The 21,295-nt window shown below is 35.0% G+C and overlaps 3 protein-coding genes and 2 pseudogenes across 4 annotated transcripts; 3 read left to right on the top strand and 2 right to left on the bottom strand.

Annotated features, from left to right (window-relative positions):
- Positions 1-1,407: 1,407 nt before the first annotated feature.
- Positions 1,408-2,922, bottom strand: LOC120118909 (annotated as a pseudogene).
- A 4,726-nt stretch (positions 2,923-7,648) lies between these two features.
- LOC120118900 (adenylyl-sulfate kinase 3-like) lies at positions 7,649-9,370 on the bottom strand. Of its 2 annotated transcripts, none has more exons than XM_039138813.1 (7): positions 9,131-9,370; positions 8,926-9,066; positions 8,689-8,838; positions 8,474-8,592; positions 8,316-8,400; positions 8,191-8,237; positions 7,649-8,071 (listed from the first exon to the last, which is right to left on the bottom strand). In XM_039138813.1, the coding sequence occupies exons 1-7, from the start codon at positions 9,345-9,347 to the stop codon at positions 7,973-7,975; spliced, it is 858 nt and encodes a 285-aa protein (XP_038994744.1). In that variant the 5' UTR covers positions 9,348-9,370; the 3' UTR covers positions 7,649-7,972. The 2 variants fall into 2 exon arrangements, with proteins under 2 accessions (XP_038994744.1, XP_038994745.1); XM_039138814.1 differs by having other exon boundaries at positions 9,155-9,370.
- Positions 9,371-12,138: 2,768 nt separating this feature from the next.
- LOC120118899 (60S ribosomal protein L26-1-like) lies at positions 12,139-12,608 on the top strand. The gene has a single exon (XM_039138812.1). The coding sequence runs from the start codon at positions 12,168-12,170 to the stop codon at positions 12,606-12,608; it is 441 nt and encodes a 146-aa protein (XP_038994743.1). The 5' UTR covers positions 12,139-12,167.
- Positions 12,609-15,623: 3,015 nt separating this feature from the next.
- Positions 15,624-16,566, top strand: LOC120118994 (calcium-transporting ATPase 2, plasma membrane-type-like). The gene is made up of 3 exons (XM_039138905.1): positions 15,624-15,825; positions 16,054-16,108; positions 16,187-16,566. The coding sequence occupies exons 1-3, from the start codon at positions 15,652-15,654 to the stop codon at positions 16,549-16,551; spliced, it is 594 nt and encodes a 197-aa protein (XP_038994836.1). The 5' UTR covers positions 15,624-15,651; the 3' UTR covers positions 16,552-16,566.
- On the top strand, positions 16,564-20,746 carry LOC120118993 (annotated as a pseudogene).
- The last annotated feature ends 549 nt before the right edge of the window (positions 20,747-21,295 follow it).

Below are 21,295 nucleotides of genomic sequence, written 5' to 3'. Positions count from 1 at the left end.
GTGTAGATTATATGTTAAAAAACAAACAAAGCTTTCCCATTGTTAGGGTTGAGAGTGAAAAGGAGAGATATAATTGGTTTAATTGGTTTTTATAATTGTATTAAATAAATTTAGTTCAATTAATACCACAACACGTTTTTATAAAATATCCCATAATTGGAATCCAAAATGACCGTCCTATGACTCTTAGGTCCCCCTCAAAATGACCGTCCTATGACTCTTAGGTCCCCCTCAAAAAAACTAACCAGATGAAGTCATTCTTTTAGATGGATCATTTATAGAGTGAACTATATAGACAGACGGTCACTCAACTTTTATAAAATGATAATAAAGTCTCCATATAAGACTCCCATCATACCCAATTTAGCGAGTGACTAGATTGACAATAAAGTATATGGTGAGTGATTAAAATGATAATAAAAACTAAGGTGTGTGACTAAAAAAAATTAAAAGGAGTGACTAAAATGAAAATAAAGTGTAAGATGGTGACTAATTTATAATTTGTTGTTTTTAGTGACCAAAATAAAAGTTCATGAAAACTAAGTGACTACCTGTGAAATTATTCTAGTTTATAATTTTAAACACTTTTTTTGTTATTAAAATAGTTAATTTCCGCTTTTACACCAAATACCAACCCCATTTCAAATGTGGACCTATTTGCTAACTATTGTTTATAAAAAAAGATTGCTTATCTAATGTTATTTATTTATTTAGTCCAACACCAACCTTATTTTTAGACTAAGATTTTTTTATTCTCTTTTTTTTTTTAAAAAAAAAAGAAAATTGCTTCGTCTTAGGGACAATTTCAGCAGGCCAAAAAGGGTTAAATTGAGGTTTTTTAACCACTTTATTCGATTAATTGATCGATTAATCCGAATCGGGTACTGCAAAGGTAAGGACGATTGTCCTAACCCAGTTTGTTTTATTCGCAATCGTCAGAATTCGAATCTCTAACATTACTTAAAGGATCTAGTGTCTCATCCATTAAATCAACCGATTTCTGGTAAATTAAGTTTTGTTTGTTAATAGAAAAATTCATTATCAACTATCCTAAGCATGCACCATTATGTATTCAAGTCAATTAAACGAAAATATTAAATGATTATAAGAACCCAATAACCTTAATTTTATATATAATAAAAATAATCACAAATTAAGAGAAAAAAACATGATTAATTATAATTTGTGAAATCAATTTAATTACTCCCAATCCTATTGAAAATCAAACGCAAATTCTTAGTAACTCTCCCACGGCCCCACCCTCTTATCTCCTCCCTTTTTTTCTCATCCAAAAAAAAACACACAAATTAATATGTATCCGACAACACCGTATAAAATATGCCATTGCACGTACACACGTGTGAGCCACCATCCCATGCACTAAAAAGAAAACGCCTAGGGCCGTCGTCAAGGCCGCCATGCACTGGCCCAACCACCACCTGATCCTTCCAAGACAAGAATATTCCGGCGTCGGGGCATTGTGCCATTGACCAACCTTCTTTGTACCTTCTCAACAAGGCGAGTACGTCGCCGCACACTTCATCAGTCAAAACCATGGGGCTGAACCCACTTGCATGGAACCGTCTTGACCAGTGCGTGGCGGGTTCGCGTCTCTCGATGGACTCGGACGGCGGACATGCCACCAAGTCAACGATAGCTCTCCCGGCCGCTCGTTCAAGCATCAACTTTTCGTTGGACGTTCTATTGAAACTCTCACCCAAGGCTTCAAAGTAAACTCTAAACCATCTTAAACACTCTTGGAAACCCTTAACGAAATCAACCCCAACATCAAGGTCAACTTCTTCTTCAACCACCGTGATTATCCTCGGCTGCAATCTCCAGAAATTCGATATCACGATATCTCTACGATTATCGACGGCTGTGATTGAATGTAACGTGCCAACACAGTTGATAGCCAAGGCTTCATCTTCCTTGATACCAAGCTCTAATAAATCTAAGTCATATAAATCGCCAGTATGATGTTTGGCATTGAATTCAAAGGGAACTCCCATAAGCCTAGCGAATTTTTCCATTCTTTTCCCAATTGCTTTCATTACCTTTTGGACGGCGGCTAAGCCCTGTGATGAGCCTGAAATGCCACCGTTTTTGCTAGTGACGATCGTGGTTAGCCTCAGATTCGGGGTTTCATCGCTACGGGTGGCTATGGCTTCAAGCAAAGTAGGCCATTGAGTGCAATAAGTGTTGCTAATATCAATTATATGCAATTTGTTTTCACCTTCCAAAGCTTCCATGATTGCACCATTACAAGCAACGTGACCAAAAGTAGTCCAAGGGCTTACCTCTTGGAACTTCAATACCATCTTCCTCGTCGACTCGAAAGAACATGTTTTCTCAGAGACGGAGGCTAACGTCCGACAGCAATGCCCTCCGGAGTCAGTCATGCGGCTGAACAAAGCTTGAAGAAAATAAGAAGCCAATTTTTGATCAGTGTCCCCGTAAGGTGATCCAAGCTCGTTAAGCATCCATATCAGCTGTTGAACCCGTCCGCTGTTCCGATCGGCAATAGCGGCCGCCGTCTCAAGGAGAACATCGGACGCCCACTTTCCGGAGAAATCGAAGTTGTTCATGTCACGAGCGGGGGGAAAAGTAGTGGTGGAGTAATCAGACGAGTCAATAGCATGGTGAGTGGTGGTGGTGGCGGCGGGGGTGGAGGTGTTTGTGGAAGTGGCGACGGTCGTGGTGGGAGGGTGGGAGTGATGTTGTTGATGATAATGATAATAAGGGTAGTAGTTTTTGGTAGAAGACGAAGAGAAGTTCTTCATCCATGAAAACGTTGAAGCATTCTTCGTCTTCTTGTTGGTAGTGATTATTGTTTTGTTTGGATGATCTAGAGCTGCTCGATGTTCTACTGGAGTTGAAGGATTGGTCCGATGATTGAAGACTCACAAGTCTTGTATCCATCTAAATCCAACAACAAACAGACCCACATTAATGAACTTTTGATGTCTGAAGAGATGGGGTGAGCAACACTATACTACGACATGATTGAAGGGATGGAGACCTCAAAAATATGTTTTTCTTTTTGTGTAATCGATGAAAAGAAAATGGAGATGGCCGGTTAGTGGCCGACGCTTCTTTTCTAGCATAGCTTATTCTCTTTAGGGTATTCTTTCTATTTTCATTTTCATTTTCATTTTCATTTTTTTATAAAAAAATCAATGATGAATTGACTAATATAGGCTTTTTCTATTAACACTTGGTTAGTTGAATAGGTATATAATCATATATAATATATATATAAGTTACTATAGAACTATCAGGTTATATATTTTATTGAGAGAGAAAGCGAATGAAAAATGGAATAGAGGGTAGGCGTGCGAAATGGGTTAGAAAGGAGGAGAGATGCCGGCGTGCATGGGCAGCACCAAGCCCACTATAATCAACCCAATACGTTCGCATCCTTTGCCTCCTAATCCCTCGCAAAACCCTGCCAAAATTCCTACTTCCCCCCCTTTTCTATACTATATACACTATATCCCATACTATCAATTTGTCATTATAATATTCCATTACCATAATCTGACCTTCCCTAGGGCAATGACATGCACCTTACCTTTCCTTCCCTCCGGTGGCGGAGCCGCAGCTTGGTGATTTGAGCATGTGTCTTTCTTTAAATTTGAATCTTCTTCAATTAGTTACTTATTTTATTATTGGTGTCTATCATAAAATTTTTCGTACATACCTTAAAATATGAGTTTTATTTGATTAGTTATTTATTTTATTGAATGTGTCCACCCTAAAATTTTATTTGTACTCACCCCATTTAAAAATTTTATTCCGTTAGCATACGTGTATCAACCCTAAAAAAATATTTCTAGATCATTGCTGGTTGCATTCAAACACTCTTATATCATCCAATAGTTCATACATATTGAATTATGTTCCCATAGAATTCAAGTGGTAAATATTTTAATATCATTTAAATAAGGTCTCAGGTTTGAATATTTGTGTACATAAAAAATCTCTACTAAGAGATTTATCCACCAAAATCATATATGCAATCCGAGTCGATATAAATTAATAAGGACAAAACCCTAAAACTTGAGGACAACAATAAAAAAAAACCCACCAACGAAACGCATCTCGTGTTATGAAAACGAAGCCACCAACATAAAGATTGACAACTCTTATAGGAGTTATATTTGATACAGACCAGATAGAGCTGAAAAAGGTCAAATACGGAAAATTAGGGCTTCAATTTTAAAGTAAAAATAATATTGAAAAAAAATTAATGACCTAAATTATAGTAAAAAGTAGGATTGAACATGAACTAAGCGATCTCGATGATAAATAAATTGTTGTTATTCTTTGAGGTAATGAGTTTGAGCACCAAGAATGCCAGAGATGTGAGCTTTAAATGTAAATGGTGGAGAGGTATTTATAAACATATATTGTCTTGTACTTACCCCAAATTAATAAATAAAAAGTGCGACTCAAAAAATTTAGGGCTTCAATTATAAAAGTAAAAAGTTAGATTAAAAATTTAGGAGATTAATTATAAAGGTACAAAGTGAGATTGAAAAGCTTAGGGTCATTAATTATAAATGTAAAAAAGTGAGATTAAAAAATAAAAGGCCTCCAATATAAAGATAAAAAAATAAGATCATAAAAATTAGAGATCTCAATTATAAAGATAGAAAATAAAATTAAAAAAATTAACAGCTTTGATTATAAAAATAAAATATATAATAAAAAATTAAAGACTCTATAAAAGGTAAGGGTCTAAATACTATTTTACATATAACCCATTATTATAATAGATAAGTTACATGAAAAAGATTAAAAAATAAGATTTTTTAACATGAATTTTTCACTTTATTTTTTAGCGATAAACCAATAAATGAGTAATCCTTTTCGCATAACTTAGAAAAGGATTATTAGAAAATATTTTTTTGACATTGATTTTAAAATTTGTTTCCTCTATTTGAGTAAAATGAAATTCATGTTAGAAATGTTTTTTATATAATTTTTTATCATTTTTCAATCTATTTGTCAATTAATCCGGATGGAATATTACAGTGACGAGAACGATTCTCTCAATTTAGTTTGTGAATGCTAAGAGTTTATCTCCTGACCATGTTTAAAGAATTTAATGTATCATCTCACTAAACCAATTAATTATTGGTAGATTTTATATATTTTTAAAATTATATATCACATTATTGGTGTAATTTTTATTATTATTTTTAAATTATATGTCACTCATTTATTGATTCATCTGATCAAATCACTCATCCATAACGACCATAAATGATATATAAAACAATCAAATAATTGAGAAGTTAAATTGACAAAATAAATATCACATTATTAAATAAAGAATATTTAAAGTATTAAATTGATAAAAAAAATTCGTAAAATGCCATATTATTTTATAAAGGTACAGTTGAGTAGCCAACTTAATAAAAAAATTATTGAAATGTTGAGTAAGATATAACTGAGTGATCAAGTCACTATCCAATCCTTTTATTTATGCCATTCGATTATTGTAATATTGTAAGCATGGATCATGCTTTTGAATAAATCGGACATGAATGATTAATATTGTGTTTGTTTGTTTATAAATGTGCTTATTTTTGTCTCAAGTTTGTTAAATTTTTAATATCGTGTTTGTGTTCAGTTTATTGAGCGTTTACGAATATTTTTGTTTAGAGTTTGCCCAAAAAAGTAAAATTCCTTAAACTTCACAACTTGAACTCTTAAGTTCATCCTTTGTTGAATTTATTTTCTACTATCACCATTATTTAAAATGTAATAAATTAAGTAATAGGAAAAGGAGAACCGGATTAATAAGCTTATAAACGAGTTGAGGAACGAAATTATTTGTGAACATAATCAGACCGAACACACCTATGTTTGTGTTTGTTTGTATATTAAATGAACATAATTTCTTTTGTTCACACTCCTTTATTTATCTTAATAAACGAATATAAACAAACGGTTTACGAGCAATTCATAGAACCATTTATTCATTTACACTCCTACTGCTATATGATAAAAAACTGACCTGTTTTCGTTGAAAACTCTGGTGCCGGTGGTCCACCAATTGTGTGTTGTCTTCCATCTAGCTGCCATATAATCGTATTGTCTTCTCCCGTTCTTGATGCAGATCAATTAGCAACTATTTTAGAGAGGACAGCGAAATGGAGAAAACACAAGTCTTTGAAAATGCACAAACCTCAAGCTCTGATAGATTTTAGAATGATCTGATCCCGCTGTGTTTTTATGTCAGTTTGGGGTTCAACAAAGGTCTGAACTCGTTCCACGTGTTCAGATACATGGTGTTAATGAAAGCTGCAGCAGTATGAGATTCAATCATATTCTCAAGGACAATCCATAGATGTGCAGATACACTGACATATATACAACCTTATACTTGAACAGTCACGCTTGCCTGACATCTGAACCAGTTAAGAAGCAGTCAAAACCGATGAGTAGCAAGCATGCATGCCGGTTACCAAAAGTTGTCACTTCTCTATCAATGAACTGAGAATGAGCATTCATGGACGACCACTTTGCTTCTCACTTGATTGCTCAGGTAATTGTATGAATGAAGGATTCCAGTTTTTTACTTCCTCTTATTTTTACCATCTTATTTCACAATGCTGGTTTACACCATCTCTACCAGCATATCCATTGTCTCCAAGGATGGTTATTACAGAGATTGAATGAAAGTGTTTGGGCAGTTGGGCTTACTACTTACTAGTTCATATATGCATAACATATATTATGCATTATGTTAAATTCCGTAGGTATCTTTCATACTCATATTTAAAATAAATAACTTGATATTTTATACGAATAACTTGACGTCTTTACAAAGGCATGTAATAAAAGACCTTGAACCTTTGATTATTTAATCAAGTTTTACCAATCTCATACATGTTTGTTTTAGTTCACATCAGGGTTTTAAATAACGGTGCGCTAGTGGTAGCGTTGCCTTCCAATATTCTCGTTATACCTGCAATAGCGCCCGCTATGATCGCAATTGCGGTAAACGAGACATGACCGAAAACGTGACTGCGATTTGAATCTCTGATTCACATTAATTAAGTCACTCGAGAATACGTGATTCTGATACATGCTTAAGGTGCTAAAGGTATTAGTTATGCTACACAAAATGAAGCATATAACATTGTCTCTCACACAATAAATGACCTTCACCTCATACACGTACAAGAAGTCTATAGGAGATACAAGTATCTCTCTTGAGCATGTAAGTTTTATTTAGATTTCGGATTCGAGCATCACATATATATTGGTGTATGAACGTTCAATTTAAGCTTAAAGATCAATTTCTCGTTTCTAAATACTCAGTTAACTTATTCGGAAAAGTTGTAACAAGTATAATTCTCCTAATATAATTGATTGAAACCAAGCATTTAAATCAAAATTTACCATCATATAAGTAATTGAGAAAAAATAATTTAAATCGTAATATTATTTCATTTCAAATATGATTAAATATATTTGATTCAATTTAATTTTTATTGATAGGTTAAATGATTATAATTATCAGATCAAAACTGAAAATACTTGACTATTAAATTGATATAAAATATTTTATTTTCTAATTAACTAAAAAAATATTTAAAATGTTATTGAAAAATATACAAACTTAAACCATTACAACACCATATGATACAAATCGAAGCACCAATAGCTTGCAACTCAATCCATGGCCAATTACTCCCCATCGCAAGGCTTTAAGGAGGCCTAACAAAGGACACGCATTCTAATCGTCTAATCCATAACATAAACTACATATACAGGAAACAAGAAGTTTCCTTGATGCCAGAAACAGGATTACATGGATATATGAAACCATAAGTTCTTCTAAATGCAGGAAACGAGAAATTTCCATGATTTAGAAAAGAATCGATTTTCATCGGTCCAATCGACTATGTTACAGTCGATTACGGAAACCGGGAATCACTCGGTTCGTACCTTCTTAGGCCTGCAGGTACCCCTTCTCCTCTAGGTAAGATATCACAGTTTCGGCCATTTCAGATGGGGAAGCACAGCTGTTTCCCTTTGGTGGCAATGCTAACTGTAAATGGAAATGGCCATTTCAAGACACATGTGAGCTGAAAATTTTCATGTTCAGAGCATGAAAGATACTTGTAAGTTGCAACCATTTAAACAAGAATGTTACTCCAATATACATACCTCACAGTTCAGAGGTGGTTCATAGGGGTCATCGACACCGGTAAAACCTACAGAGAACATAGGTAAGCAACTCTTTTAATGTGAGTTTATACCAATCTTCGAGATGCAAAATTCAGGGCGGACACCTTTAATTTTTCCAGCTCTTGCGAGTTTATACAGGCCCTTTGGGTCCCTTGCCTCGCATATTTCGATCGGCACATCGAGGAACACCTGTGATAGCAGGTTTATAAAGCAGTAAAGAAGCTCTTTCTCTGATTTAAAAGCTATTTCGCCTATGGATTACCTCAATGAAATCTCCTTGTGGCAACAGTGCACGACATGCATCCCTGTCTTTTCGGTAGGGAGATATCACACTGACAATGCAGATGATTCCGGCGTCGACAAAGATCTTGGCTACCTCTCCTGTTTGTGAATCATAATAAGTCGCAACTTTAAACCACGAGAGAGTGAATGGACAAAGGAAAGGACTACGACGAGAAATCGATCAGCGGCATTTACCGATCCTTCGAATGTTTTCCGCACGATCTTCGGCTTTAAAAGTAAGGTCGCGGTTTAACCCGTGACGAACGTTGTCACCGTCAAGGATGTAAGTCAACTTTCCAGTGGAATACAAGGCTTGGCACAGAGCACATGCCAAAGTGCTCTTTCCTAGGTTCATATGGCACAAGAACTAAAGCTCATAGCAACAAAAGATGAGCACTAATGTGGAAGCTCATGTAAAATACTTGAACTAACCTGAGCCACTGAGACCCGTAATCCATATGACACAGCCCTTTTGCTGAAGCAACTCTTGCCGATGAACTTTACCGACTGACCTTGGGTGCCATACGATGTTTCCCGCCTTTCCATTAGTAACCATCTGGGGTGGATCTTCACCTGGTTACACGTTTGAAATTAAGCATTTGCCACCAATTAAAATTAAGAAAAACAAAAAAATGAACGAAAACAACAGCAGCGGCACGACCATTCGTCACGGCGACTGTAGATTCCTCCGTCGCCTGAATCAAGCTCAACCCACCATGGTTACCACCATTCAACCCGAAAGAAAGCGACGGCAACTTCACGAAACCGATCATTGGAACCGGAACTGACGGTCCACTCTTGGAACCGGAAGAAGAACAAGAAATCGGTGGATGAACCGGCTTGAGTGCAATCATCTTTGTTTAAAATTTCGTTTTTATTCCCAAAGAAAAGATTGATGGAAGTTGAAGCAGAACGAGCCAGTCACTATAAATAAATGCCATGGTTGTATGTTTCTCCATTATTGTGTTTCAATAATTAAAATATTATATAAATCAATCGGTTAACAGTTAAGTTAGTGGCATTAATTTGATAAAATAAAATAAAAAATGTAAAATTATAAAATATATATTTACATCTTTTATCACTTTTAATTAAAAAAAATATTCTAAAAACTATTCAAATCATTTTCAATTACTATCTTCTAATTACATAATAGATTATCTCTCATTTTGAGTATTTTTTTCTCATAGAGAAGTTGTGTTAACTCCAATATGTTACAAATAATTTGATAAAATGGGTTATTTAGATTGAAATGTTTTTATTATTTTTTTTGAAATTTAATTATTTTTTATTTTCGAATCTAATTCTTTCTGAAAAAAATATTTGATTCCATCTGTATTCCAATGTATAATTATTTTAAACAGAGAAAGAGAGACGAATATGGGCAATGGATGGGGAATGGGATCCCACTTTCCCGCAACTTAATTTGGTATGGTTTTGTTTTATATCTTCAAATTACTTGTGTCATAAATTAAAAGAATTCTAAGAAGAAACATAAAAGAAATAAACCAAAGAAAGACAAGTAAATATGGTTGTTAACGTAAATAAATGAGTTACGACAGTTATAATCGGTTTATTCTTTTTTATTTGGAAGAAAAATTTTACTCGGTGATTAGATGATCATTGATCGATATCGAAGTATTTTATCTTTATTGGATGGTAGAAAAGAGAGGAATAAGGGTGAAATAATTCCATCTCTTTTCTGTCTTGTTCAAAAAAATTTATAATAATTTTTAGTGCAAGTATCAGTGTAAGGCTACTATAACTACTCGTAGAGTAGCAAACTAGATTTTAATACCCTTAAACCATTTGCACTATGAGAAAGGCCTAAGCTTCTTGATGTTGTAGAAGTATATTACAGAATATCTAATAGAAGGATTACGGGTGACAATATATCCATTTTTGTAGAACGTCGCAAGTTTAATTTCTAATACCTTCAAAAATATATTAATTTTTCAATCGATAGAATTTACGACATGTTAACAAAATAATTACAATAAAATAATAGAGATAATTTGAAAATTGATATAAAATATTTTACAATTTAAAGATAAATTTAAAATAAAATCATTATTTGAATATTGATATATAATATTTTAAACTCTACAGCTAATTTAATAATTGAGTCATTTGCACGAACCAAGTGACCTCTATAGTAAAGGAATTGTTGTTATTTCTGAAGACCCGGGTTCGAGCATCATATATGTTAGGGGTGTTAGCGATCAATGTAAAAAAATTAAAAATTTATCTTTGAACAGATAATGTCTTGTACTTACCCTTATTAATTAAAATAATAATAATAATCGAGTCATTTGGGAATGGGGCCTTTTACAGCTAATTTAGTGGATTATGGCGTGGGTTGGTAAAATGCGTGGTACGTTGGCTTGTCGATCATTAGCCTACTCAACCTACCCATTTTATTTGGTGTGTTTAGCCTTTTTCAGCCACATGGACATTCCGTTAGGGATGGGCACTAAATTCGAACCCGACGGGTTTTAACCCGACTCGATTAGGTCAGATTTTTTTTAGAAAATTTGGGTTCGGGTTGGGATTTTTAAAATGAGATATTCGAGTCGGGTCGGTTCGTGTTTAGGGTGAAAAATACCCGATCCGACCCAAAAAATATATAATTTTACCTTATATATTTAGAAATAATTACAATAATATCCCTCTATATATACTTTTTTTTCAATTAAGTCACTATTTTTATTGAATAAAAATATTTTTCTATTATTTCGGATCGGATCAGATGAAACTTTATTTTGATCGGGTCGGATTGGGTCTCGGATAGAGGCTTCCTTTTTCTCGGGTCGGGTTGGGTGAACCAAAAACCCGACCCGACCAACCCATGCCCATCCCTACATTCCATACATCTTTTTCCACTTTTGAGTTTATAAAATATTAAAAAAATGCAGGTTTTAGGTGTATTTTGGTTTATCAAAATTTTTATTTGAATTTTACTAAATATTTTTTTTAAAAGAAGCTCTAATCTCATTTTAATTGATGTGTATGATCTTATTATAAAATAAAAAAATTGAAAATATCATATTATTTATTTTTAACATATATTTATATTTTATAATGTTAAAATCATTTACATAATTTTATATATTTAGTAATATTCACCCTTTCAATGATTAGTATAAGATGGAAAGAACTTGTAGTGCCTTTAGAAAATAATGCAGAAAAAATTGCCAACCTATTCAAAAAGATAAATATGAGCCAAAGTATAATGGTAATTTTGGCCCAAAACCATAGGCACTAGATTTTTTTTTGGTTTTGGGAACTATTGCATTTGCTATAGTGATTTGACATGATGAGTTTGAATAAAATATATTATTTGGACAAACTCGTCATGGGCGTGACGAGTTTTTCATGCACTGTAACACTTGTCGTACCCCAAATTAATTTTAGAGATGACATAATAAGATAATTTTTTTTACCCACCTCACTTATTGGGCTAATTTTACCAAGTATAATATGTAACTTTTATCTTATTTAAACACTAATAATAAAGTTGGGTCACAAAGACTGAAGCCCACTTAAAATAAACTATCTAGATCCATATAAAGCCCAAATGACAACAATATCAAATTAACCCTAATTCTCCAGGCCACTCTTTAACACCATATATATTTTCCTCCATTGGTCGTCGAAGAGGAACCACCAAGAAAATGAAGTACAACCCACGAGTCTCCTCGTCTCGCCGTAAGAGCCGCAAGGCCCATTTCACGGCGCCGTCTTCCGTCCGCCGCGTTTTGATGAGCGCGCCGCTCTCGTCCGATCTGAGGTCCAAGTACAACGTCAGGTCTATGCCGGTCCGCAAGGACGACGAGGTCCAAGTGGTTCGCGGTACCTATAAAGGCCGCGAAGGGAAAGTTGTACAAGTGTACCGTCGCAAATGGGTGATTCACGTCGAGCGCATCACGCGTGAGAAAGTGAACGGTTCCACCGTTAACGTCGGGATCAACCCGTCGAAGTGTGTTATCACCAAGCTGAGGCTGGACAAGGATCGGAAGTCGTTGCTGGATCGTAAGGCTAAGGGGCGTGCCGCTGCTGACAAGGATAAGGGTGAAAAGTTTTCTGCTGAGTATATCATGCAGAGTGTCGATTAAGGTTATCCTTTTTTCTTCTTTCTTCATGTTTTGTTATGTTATCATTTAGGGAATTTGCAGCTCACGAACTTCAATTTTATGCCTCTTTTTATTGATACTAGAATGCAATGATGAATCTGGGAATTTTTTGACTTAGTGAGATATGTTGCTATTCTTGCTTATGTTTCCTTTTTTCTCATGGGTTTTTTTTCAGCATATTTGTGATTTCCCTCTGCAGTAGTCTGGATCTTTTAATGCATTATTTACTGATCACTTGTTAACAAACTATGACTAATTAAGATTATCATTTGGTCATTTACAATTGAAAATACATAATTAGCACAAACAGATTATAAAGTTGTTGCTGAGTTCAGCCTAGTAAATAGGGTACTGTAGAAAATCTTTACATAATTATGGAAGCACATGAATCTTGTAATAATGGTTGTGCCAATGTTTATTCTGACATCAACCCTGGTGTCTGATTCAAGCCAACTTCTGTTGTAAATGTTCCATGGTCAAGGAAATGCCGAATCTCCAAGTGTTAACAAAACTAGGTCAATAATTGTTATAAACAGTATGCCACAAAGGCGTTACTTCATTTTATTTTATGGCTGGCATCTTCGACAGAGAATTTTCTTAACCTGGATTCATCGCTTTCGACGATACAAAAGGAAACGTCTCTAATGGCTGTCTTACCTGAATTCCATTGCTCAAGTTTGAAGCTCGTTCATCGAAACAATGAACAAAAACTTCCAGACTTCTTGAACCATGATTCTCCATCATATGTTCTTCCTCTTACTAACAATTGCCTCTCTATCATTCGGACCGGTGAATGGAGTCCCCAATTTGAGAAATCTAAAACTAAAAAATGAGTATTCTTTTTTTATTAATCGAGAGATTGTTATGTGACAGATGTATTAGGGGGGGGGGGAAGAACCACTGCCTTTACCAAATATGATGCCGGGTGTTGTTTTCGACGTAAAGTCATTCTTGCGAAAATCTATCACCGCGTAAGAATATCAAAAGGGTAAATTATGTGTTTACTGGCTAAATTATCAAATTTGATCTGTTAGTACTTAAACTTTCAATTCTTTTAAAATCATACCTAATTTAATTTTTGTTTCATTTTAGTACCCACCGTTAGAAATTTTAGTTTTTGTTTCATTTTAGTACTCAGTTCAAAATTTAACGTTAAGTTTTAGAAAAAATTAAAAGTTTAGGTATTAAAATATGTCAAAATTGATAGTTTAGATATTAAACACGATAAGTGTTTAACGGAGAGATACTAAAATGGAATGAAAACAATATATTAAATATGATTTTGAAAAAAAATTAAAGTTTAGATAAAAAATGGACTAAGATTGATAGTTTAAATATCAAATTGCATAGTTTACCCATTTCAAAATAAAGCAATGGAGGTCCTATTTTCCTGCATTTAAACAAAAGCTGCACTGTAGGTAAAAAAGAAAAGCCACTTTCAAATCAGTTTCATCTTACTTCAGTCAAAAAGTAAATTGAACCCCACATTTCGCCGATTGACACAGATTAACTGTTTGAGGCGTGTAGTGTAAACTGTAAATTAAAAGGAAACAAAGTCAAATGAAATTCCTTTTACTATTTATTTCCAAAATATTAGAACCAAAATCATTCAAAGCTCTATATCTATAGCAAGTACTTGCGTGCTCGTAAGCTAACTACAGTTCTGATAAAAAAAATTAATTTAATCAGTATTAAAATAATTTAAATTAATAAAAATAGAGTTCTCTAATCTACGGTCTTAATAACTCATTTTTATTAGATTAAATAATTTTATTTTTAATTTAAATCTATTTTAGTGTTTAGATATAAACTTCAACACGAGTTAAGTGACCTTCGTAGTAAATGAATATTTACTTTTTCTTGAGTATTAAGGTTTAAACACCGAGAATGTAACGGTGTGAGCATATAATGTGGAGAGTTTAAGAGATATCTTTAAACATATAATGTTTTGTATTTATCTAATAAATATAAAATTCAGGTGATTGAGACTAGGGGTGAGCGTTCGATTGAAGTCAAAAAAATTTGATTTTTCGAATGGATGAGTCATATTTTACAACTCGGAGTTGACTTGAATTTTTTTTGAGTCAAATTGAATTTTCGAATTTGTGTTTAAATTTAATTATCAATATTTATAATATTATGATATTATTTGATTTCAATTTAAATGATTTTTATGAGCATATACAATATATATATATATATATATATCTTTCATATGTGATATACATATATCATATATAATTGAGTGACTTGACTCAAACTTGAAAATTCAACCACTAATTACTAAAAATCTTGAGTTATTCGAGTTATATTTTACAACTAAGATTGAAATTGACATTTTTTCGAGTCGAGTTTATGAAATTATAACTTGAAGTTATTTCGAATCTATTTTTTTAATTGAGTCAAGTAGAAAAAATTAATTTTTCAAACCGAATTTTGCTCACTCGTGATTGAGATAGCTAAACACGGGTAAATCAAAACCTTTTTTATTTTTCTCTTCATATTTTTATTGTGCTTCTTATACCCTCTTTGATTATTTTATTTGAGGAAAACTACCTAAACGATCACTAACCTTTTAGAAATTGAACATTTTGGTTAAAAATATATTTTCAATTTAATCACTCAACTTTTAGAATCTAACATTTTCATCATAAAAATGTTTTTTAATTTAGTCAGTCGACTTTTAGATGCTAACATTTTGGTCACCAAAAAACCCTTTCAGTTTAGCCAGTCAAGTTTTAGGCACTAATATTTTGGCAATTATTCAGTTACTCAAAAGAAACCCTGAATGATTTGAAAAATAAATTACAGCTGAAATAGATGAGATATAAATACGAGTAAGTTAGTGTCTACAAGAGCTCAGTGACTAAATTGAAATAATTGTTTTAGTTGGGTACCATGTGTCGGAAACTTCCACGTTATTGGTGAAAGTATTTCCGGAGACGCTTTCTATATATTTGAATGAAGCAGACGGTCAACTTTAGGAACGAAAGCGATTTGAAATGCATTGAAAAGAAAAAAGGGAATGGTGAATTTTTTGAACGAGAGCTTCGATTTGAAGCCCAAGCACTCGTCGGAGGAAGCTTTGGAAAGATGGAGGAAAGTTTGTGGTTTCGTCAAGAATCCGAAACGCCGGTTTCGATTCACTGCCAACCTCTCCAAACGCTACGAAGCTGCTGCTATGCGCCGATCCTATAAGGTGCGTTGGATTTTTAATTCTACTTTCTGATCTAAGATTAAACTGCTAAATATATCATGGTTTGATTTTATTTTTATTTTCTATACTTACGAGATTATGTTTCTTTTTCTGCGGTTGAAAATTGAACAAAAATTGCCCCCTATATGCTAAGCTCCTTTTATGAATAGGATCGTGAGTGTGAAATTTAGCATTGTATAGCTTATTTATTTTTGATCTGAAAAATTGCAGGAAAAACTGAGAATCTCTGTACTGGTTTCGAAAACTGCCTTCCAGTTTATCTCGGGTGAGATTTTTGGAGCAAAACTGCATTTTATTTTGAAGGAAAGCTGGCTTTCAACTTAACTGAATTTTATTTTTTCAGGTGTCGAAACAAGTGAAAGTGATTATGTTGTGCCTGAAGAAGTCAAAGCTGCTGGTTTTCAACTTTGTGCGGATGAGTTAGGATCCATTGTGGAAGGCCATGATTTGAAGAAACTAAAGATTCATGGTGGAGTGGATAGTATCGCTGAAAAACTCTCCACATCAACCACCAATGGGCTAACTTCTGACACCGATCTGTTGAATAAAAGACAACAGGTCTATGGAATCAATAAGTTTGCTGAGGCTGAAGCTAAAGGGTTCTTGATATTTGTTTGGGAAGCTCTTCAGGACATGACCCTTATGATCCTTGGGGTGTGTGCTTTTGTGTCATTGATAGTCGGGATAGAAGCAGACGGTCAACTTTAGGAACGAAAGCGATTTGAAATGCATTGAAAAGAAAAAAGGGAATGGTGAATTTTTTGAACGAGAGCTTCGATTTGAAGCCCAAGCACTCGTCGGAGGAAGCTTTGGAAAGATGGAGGAAAGTTTGTGGTTTCGTCAAGAATCCGAAACGCCGGTTTCGATTCACTGCCAACCTCTCCAAACGCTACGAAGCTGCTGCTATGCGCCGATCCTATAAGGTGCGTTGGATTTTTAATTCTACTTTCTGATCTAAGATTAAACTGCTAAATATATCATGGTTTGATTTTATTTTTATTTTCTATACTTACGAGATTATGTTTCTTTTTCTGCGGTTGAAAATTGAACAAAAATTGCCCCCTATATGCTAAGCTCCTTTTATGAATAGGATCGTGAGTGTGAAATTTAGCATTGTATAGCTTATTTATTTTTGATCTGAAAAATTGCAGGAAAAACTGAGAATCTCTGTACTGGTTTCGAAAACTGCCTTCCAGTTTATCTCGGGTGAGATTTTTGGAGCAAAACTGCATTTTATTTTGAAGGAAAGCTGGCTTTCAACTTAACTGAATTTTATTTTTTCAGGTGTCGAAACAAGTGAAAGTGATTATGTTGTGCCTGAAGAAGTCAAAGCTGCTGGTTTTCAACTTTGTGCGGATGAGTTAGGATCCATTGTGGAAGGCCATGATTTGAAGAAACTAAAGATTCATGGTGGAGTGGATAGTATCGCTGAAAAACTCTCCACATCAACCACCAATGGGCTAACTTCTGACACCGATCTGTTGAATAAAAGACAACAGGTCTATGGAATCAATAAGTTTGCTGAGGCTGAAGCTAAAGGGTTCTTGATATTTGTTTGGGAAGCTCTTCAGGACATGACCCTTATGATCCTTGGGGTGTGTGCTTTTGTGTCATTGATAGTCGGGATAGCGATGTAAGGATGGCCAAAGGGAGCTCATGATGGACTTGGGATAGTTGCAAGTATCTTATTGGTGGTGTTTGTCACAGCTACAAGTGACTATCGCCAATCTTTACAGTTCAAGGATTTGGACAAGGAGAAAAAGAAAATAATAGTTCAGGTAACAAGAAATGCATGTAGGCAGAGAATGTCTATATACGATTTGCTTCCCGGTGATATTGTACCCCTCAATATTGGTGACTAAGTCCCTGCTGACGGCCTTTTTGTCTCGGGATTCTGTGATAATTGATGAATCGAGCTTAACAGGGGAAAGCGAGCCTGTAATGGTGAATGCTGACAACCCTTTTATGCTTTCTGGTACTAAGCTTCAAGATGGATCATGCAAGATGCTGGTTACTTCTGTTGGGATGAGAACACAATGGGGTAAATTGATGGCAACCCTGAGTGAAGTGGGTGATTATGAGACCCCACTGCAAGTGAAATTGAATGGAGTAGCAACCATTATTGGGAAGGTAGGCCTGTTTTTTGCTGTCATAACTTTTACTGTATTGGTGCAAGGACTGTTCATGAATAAACTGCAAGGAGGGACAATCTGGAGTTGGTATGGCGATGAGGCATTGAAAATGCTGGAATTCTTTGCTGTTGCTGTTACAATTGTTGTTGTTGCAGTTCCCGAGGGTCTACCATTGGCTGTGACTCTGAGCCTTGCTTTTGCCATGAAGAAGATGATGAATGATAAAGCACTAGTTCGACAACTTGCAGCTTGTGAGACTATGGGGTCAGCAACAAGTATTTGTAGCGATAAAACTGGGACACTAACCACTAATCACATGACGGTTGTGAAATCATGCATTGGCATGGGTGTCAGGGAAGTAGATAACAACAGTAAAGCTTCTCTCTACTCTGAGATTCCAGAATCTGCCGTGAAACTCCTGCTACAATCCATTTTCACCAACACTGGGGGTGAAATTGTTTTTAACAAAGATGGAAAACGTGAGATATTGGGAACACCCACTGAGACTGCTTTGTTAGAATTTGGCTTGTCTCTGGGTGGAGATTTCCAAGCAGAACGACTGACATCAAAACTTGTTAAGGTCGAGCCATTTAACTCTACAAAGAAACGAATGAGAGTAGTCCTGGAGCTTCCTGAAGGAGGCCTACGAGCACAAATTAAAGGTGCTTCAGAGATAGTTTTGGCTGGATGTGACAAGGTGATTAATTCAAATGGGGAAGTTGTTCCTCTGGATGAAGAATCCATTAATCACCTCAATGCTACAATTAACCAGTTCGCTAATGAGGCTCTTCGAACCCTGTGTCTTGCATATATGGAACTGGAAAATTGTTTCTCCCCTGACAATGCCATTCTACTTTCTGGGTATACTTGTATAGGAATTGTGGGTATTAAAGATCCAGTTCGCCCTGGTGTCAGAATCTGTTGCTATTTGCCGTTCTGCTGGGATTACTGTACGAATGGTCACAGGAGACAACATAAACACTGCAAAGGCTATAGCCAGGGAATGTGGAATTCTTACAGATGATGGTATAGCCATTGAAGGACCAGATTTCAGAGAAAAGAGCCAAAAGGAAATGCTTACTTTAATTCCAAAGATTCAGGTACCCTCCGCATTTTTATTCCTTGCTTCAAAACCTTACCCAATCAGGTACTTTTAAGAAGGATGAATCATGTAGTCACACCTTGATTTTCCTTTCTATTGCAGGTGATGGCTCGATCCTCTCCAATGGACAAACATACTCTTGTAAGGCAATTGCGAAGTACATTTGATGAAGTTGTTGCTGTGACAGGTGATGGAACAAATGATGCTCCAGCTCTGCATGAAGCAGATATCGGACTAGCAATGGGCATTGCTGGAACTGAGGTATTCAACGCATTAATATTTTCGTACTCTGCATGCATCTTGTAGCAATCAAATGATTTTGTAAGCAAAATTAAAATTATGCTCGAATAAGTACTGATTCAATACCATGAGATTGAGTCAGATAGCGATGCATGTTCTCGATGGAGTGCTATATGTAGTAAGCTATATAAAATAAAGGACATAGCCTTGAGTTCTTTTGAGAAGAAGGGATCTAGACAAGGCCCCATCAGTACAGTAGGGAAGCCATTATGATAGTTTTGATGCAATATACGCTGCTTAATTTTGGATTACAACCACCTTTCATGCTAGTCAAATATTTTACTTAAATATATGAAGAAATGCCAGATGCTAACAGTACTGAAATTCAACTAATCTCAATTCTCAATTTCAGGTGGCCAAGGAGAGTGCTGATGTCATAATTCTGGATGACAATTTCTCAACAATTGTGACAGTAGCCAAATGGGGTCGTTCAGTATACATTCAAAAATTTGTACAGTTTCAACTGACAGTCAACATCGTTGCACTGATTGTTAACTTCTCCTCTGCATGTTTGACTGGTAAGAAAGGGATATGTTTTGTCTACATCTATTTTAAAGTCATATTCTAGCTTTCGTTGCAAAATGAATACGATGTTATCATATTTGCTTATGCTTTTTGCACCAAACCATTATGCAGGGAGAGCTCCTCTCACAGCTGTTCAGCTATTGTGGGTCAATATGATTATGGATACTCTAGGAGCACTTGCGCTTGCAACCGAGCCTCCAACTGATGAACTAATGAAGCGTTCACCGGTTGGAAAGAAAGGGAATTTTATCAGTAATGTGATGTGGAGGAATATCTTAGGGCAATCCTTTTACCAGTTTATGGTTATATGGTACCTTCAGGTGAAAGGAAAAGCAATGTTTAGTCTCGACGGCCCTGATTCTGACCTGACATTGAACACGGTTATTTTCAATTCACTCGTCTTCTGCCAGGTAACCTTTTATTATGAGCTGCTCCATATTTTTCCATAAACACACATTTTTGAGTCCATGATTTACCTTACAAAGTCTGCTGGGTGATTTCCACAGGTTTTCAATGAGATCAGCTCACGTAACATGGAGGAAATAAACGTTTTCAAGGGTATATTGGATAACTACGATTTTGTGGCTGTCCTTGGTTGCACTGCTGTCTTCCAAGTCATCATCATTGAATTCTTGGGCACATTTGCCAGTACAATTCCACTCACTTGCTCACAATGGTTCGTAAGCGTGTTCATTGGATTCTTAGGCATGCCGATCGCTGCTGCCTTAAAGACGATACCGTTATGAACTACAATAAGCTCAGATGCTGTTTTCCGAATGAACAGCATTCGTGCCATTATGTTACTCTTTCCGGCGTAGATTCATTAGTGACAACAAAGATTTGCCTGCTTTATTGACACGTTTGATTGCAATTAGAGAAGGTAAATAGAGATTTCATTTTGGAACATTTTGTGGATTAATTTTTTTTTTTTTATAGTTGAAGCTCTAGGTTGCTCAATTCTCTTGGTTCTTAATTTCGTTCTCTAATTGACATGTAAGGCATGTAAGCTCTTTTCTACTAATTGAAATATATACTCTTTTTCATCAAAATAATCAAATCAATAAACCCAAATCTTATCACTAAAAGACCCATCAAACTCCAATGCATTATGGCCGGCGTATTTTCTTTGCCAGGCTATTTTGATCAGACATATTGAACGCAAGTTTCCACTTGGTGCCATCTCCATGACTGATATCTGAAACACTCTCAACTACTACATTATGTAATGAACAATAATTTGAGGTTATTACAAACTTTGGTGTCTTAGATTCCCTCGTCTATATTTCAACCATCTTACTATAGCACCAATATATATCTTCCTGTTTCATCCAATGTAACATTCATATCACTAATCTGGGACGGACCCATGAATTTATGTTAGAAGAATACACGA

Source organism: Hibiscus syriacus, unplaced genomic scaffold (genome assembly GCF_006381635.1).
Source record: "Hibiscus syriacus cultivar Baekdansim isolate YM2019G1 unplaced genomic scaffold, ASM638163v2 tig00110330_pilon, whole genome shotgun sequence".
Classification (NCBI taxonomy): Eukaryota; Viridiplantae; Streptophyta; class Magnoliopsida; order Malvales; family Malvaceae; genus Hibiscus; species Hibiscus syriacus.
This window is presented reverse-complemented; position numbering and strand designations above follow the sequence as displayed.

Bases quoted from the DNA above. Each gene is read 5' to 3' on its own strand.
- LOC120118900 (XM_039138813.1), bottom strand. From the start codon at position 9,347: ATGATTGCACTCAAGCCGGTTCATCCACCGATTTCTTGTTCTTCTTCC. The intron at 8,839-8,925 runs GTTAGTTCAAGT...ATATGAACCTAG, and splicing joins TACGGGTCTCAGTGGCTCAG to GAAAGAGCACTTTGGCATGT. The intron at 8,072-8,190 runs GTATGTATATTG...TTCCATTTACAG, and splicing joins AACCACCTCTGAACTGTGAG to TTAGCATTGCCACCAAAGGG.
- LOC120118899 (XM_039138812.1), top strand. From the start codon at position 12,168: ATGAAGTACAACCCACGAGTCTCCTCGTCTCGCCGTAAGAGCCGCAAG.
- LOC120118994 (XM_039138905.1), top strand. From the start codon at position 15,652: ATGGTGAATTTTTTGAACGAGAGCTTCGATTTGAAGCCCAAGCACTCG. The intron at 15,826-16,053 runs GTGCGTTGGATT...GAAAAATTGCAG, and splicing joins CTATGCGCCGATCCTATAAG to GAAAAACTGAGAATCTCTGT. The intron at 16,109-16,186 runs GTGAGATTTTTG...TTATTTTTTCAG, and splicing joins TGCCTTCCAGTTTATCTCGG to GTGTCGAAACAAGTGAAAGT.